At 41.0% G+C, this 2,273-nt stretch overlaps 1 protein-coding gene across 4 annotated transcripts in view; it reads right to left on the reverse strand.

Moving 5' to 3' along the window:
• LOC115214515 (gamma-aminobutyric acid type B receptor subunit 2-like) overlaps positions 1–2,042 on the reverse strand; it is a 1,118,481-nt gene extending 1,116,439 nt beyond the window's left edge. For 3 of the 4 annotated variants that reach the window (XR_005000211.1, XM_036505132.1, XM_036505134.1), the window contains exon 1: positions 691–2,041. Coding sequence is in view for 3 of the 4 variants with exons in the window: in XM_036505132.1 (XP_036361025.1) it covers positions 691–1,014 (324 nt within the window). In the remaining variant the exon portion in view is untranslated. Of the gene's footprint in view, positions 1–690 lie in introns of all 4 variants that reach the window. The other variant, XM_036505135.1, reaches the window with a different exon arrangement.
• Between the last annotated feature and the right edge of the window lie 231 nt (positions 2,043–2,273).

Raw genomic sequence — 2,273 nt, forward strand, 5'->3', positions numbered from 1 at the left:
TGCTAATCGAGAAATTAATTATAGCAACAAAATATTTTTTTATTAGCACAAAGTCGCATATTTGGAGCGAGGGATTATAGCCGTGTTTGACAGGTATTTATATTCTGAAACTCGAAAAGATGAAGGGTAAAGTTGACTATAACAGGTGTTCATACTGAAGTGTAAAAACTGTAACTACATCACTGGGAGTGAATCATTAAAAATAACGATTCCGTTATAAGAGGTAAGAGCAGAAGAATTAAAAAAATAGTAGTTAAACTATCTAAACCCAGAAAAATGTTCAAATGAATCTTCCTATTCTAAAAATGAAGATAAAAAAGGGAGAGAGAAAAAAATGACATAATTTAAAAAGTAAAGAAAAAATCTACATATAAAACGCACAATAATAACAACAACAACAATAATAATAATAATAATAATAATATAATAATAATAATAATGATATTTTTAATCCTGACACAAGGCCATCAACTTCGGGTATGGAGTAAGTCGATTACATCGACCCCAGTACTCAACTGGTACTTATTTTATCAACCCCAGAAGGATGAAAGGCAAAGTCGACCACGGTGGAATTTGAACTCAGTACGTAAAGACGACGAAAAGTCGCTGAATACTTGGCCCGGCGTGCTATGATAATAATAATAATAATAATAATAATAATAATACATTTTAATTATGACAATAATTTACCTTAGTGTCGTTCCAATTTACAGTAAGGTTCCAGTGAGGTAAGATTCCCGGATCGGAGTTCACTTTCTCTATAGCAAGTTCTACAGCTGGACGGACCCCACGTCCTATGGCACCAGCTTCCCTTTCAGTTGTCGTGGGAAACAATCCGATTATATGTAAATCCGAACTAACCCCAGCTACGAAGAACAAAATCGTAGCCAACACCTGTTGTCTGATAACAACCATTGAACGAACGCTTGCCTTCATGGGGCGCAGCTTAAAGAATTTCACCTGGGATTTTCGTAGGTCTGCTCTGTTCTGCCAGATATACCTACCGCCCTCCATCCACTGTGGCTCGCTTTGTTATGCGTGCTTTTTACTTTTAACTGTTCTTATTTTCCACCGTCGCCGACCGCTCTGAAATGAGTCCGGTGGAAGCTTTTGGTGTTTATGATGTGCACGGTATGTCTTTTTGTGTCTGTGTGCGCGCGCGAGTTTGTTATGTGTACAGTGCTGTGGAGAATGGTGAGGTATAGCGCTGTGTGAATGTGCGAATGATTCTGTTCGTCTGTGAACGTATGGGAGTGAGCGCGCGCGCGCGTGTGTTTGTGCGTGTGTCTGTGTGCGCGTGTGCAGCGTATGTGCCTGTGTGTGGAATATGCAGTATGTTTAGTATTGTAAACGTGAGATGCATGCACGCGTTGAGAAATGATGTATGTACAAACATACGTATGTATGTATGTATGTATGTATGTATGTATGAATATACACGCACACCTATGTGTGTATCTGTGTGTGAGTGCGTGTCTGTGTGTGTGTGTGTCTGTGTCTTAATTCATTGATTTGAGTACGGCACCGAATAGATCCACAGAAAGGCGTGTCTCTCTGCACTTTTACGTGTCAGTGTGTGAGCTTTCACATGTGATTGTATGAGTGTTCGTATATATACGTGTGTGTTTGTGCGTGTGTGCTTGGCTATGTATGTGTGCGTGTATCTATGTGTCTATATCGCACGTTGTCCTCGTGTGTCCGTGTGTCTGTATGGAATGTGCACAAGTGTATTTGTTTATGCAAATCGCTTGAGAAGTTTCTCGTTAAGTAAAGGTGGCGAATAATATTGTAGTTGTTGCTATTGTAAGTGGACGATTATGATGACGCGGGTGATGATGATAAAGATGATGACAACGATTACAATAATAAACACTGACTGTGAAGAGTCGGACGATAATAACAAAGATGACGAAGAGGATTACAGGATGAATGTCAGGGGATGAGAAGAAATAGAGATGAAGTAGATGAAGGACCGAGTGTAATAAGGGACGGTTATGCTGTGGCTGCGTCGACGACAACGGTGAAATGACATCGTTTTCAATAACAATCGGCGATGCAGTGGCGACGGCGGCGATGGTGGTGGTGGTGGTGGTGGTGGTAGTGGAGGAGGCGGTGGCAGAGGTGGTAGATAGCGGGGTGATAGAGGTGTGTGTGTGTGTGTGTGTTATTATCGGTGGTAGCGTCAGCGACGGTTGCGTTGGTGATGAGTATGGTAATAGTCATGATAATGATAATGATGGTGATGATGATAATGACAACGACAACGGCTAATG

The sequence above is a fragment of the Octopus sinensis genome, linkage group LG7 (genome assembly GCF_006345805.1).
Source record: "Octopus sinensis linkage group LG7, ASM634580v1, whole genome shotgun sequence".
Lineage (NCBI taxonomy): Eukaryota > Metazoa > Mollusca > Cephalopoda > Octopoda > Octopodidae > Octopus > Octopus sinensis.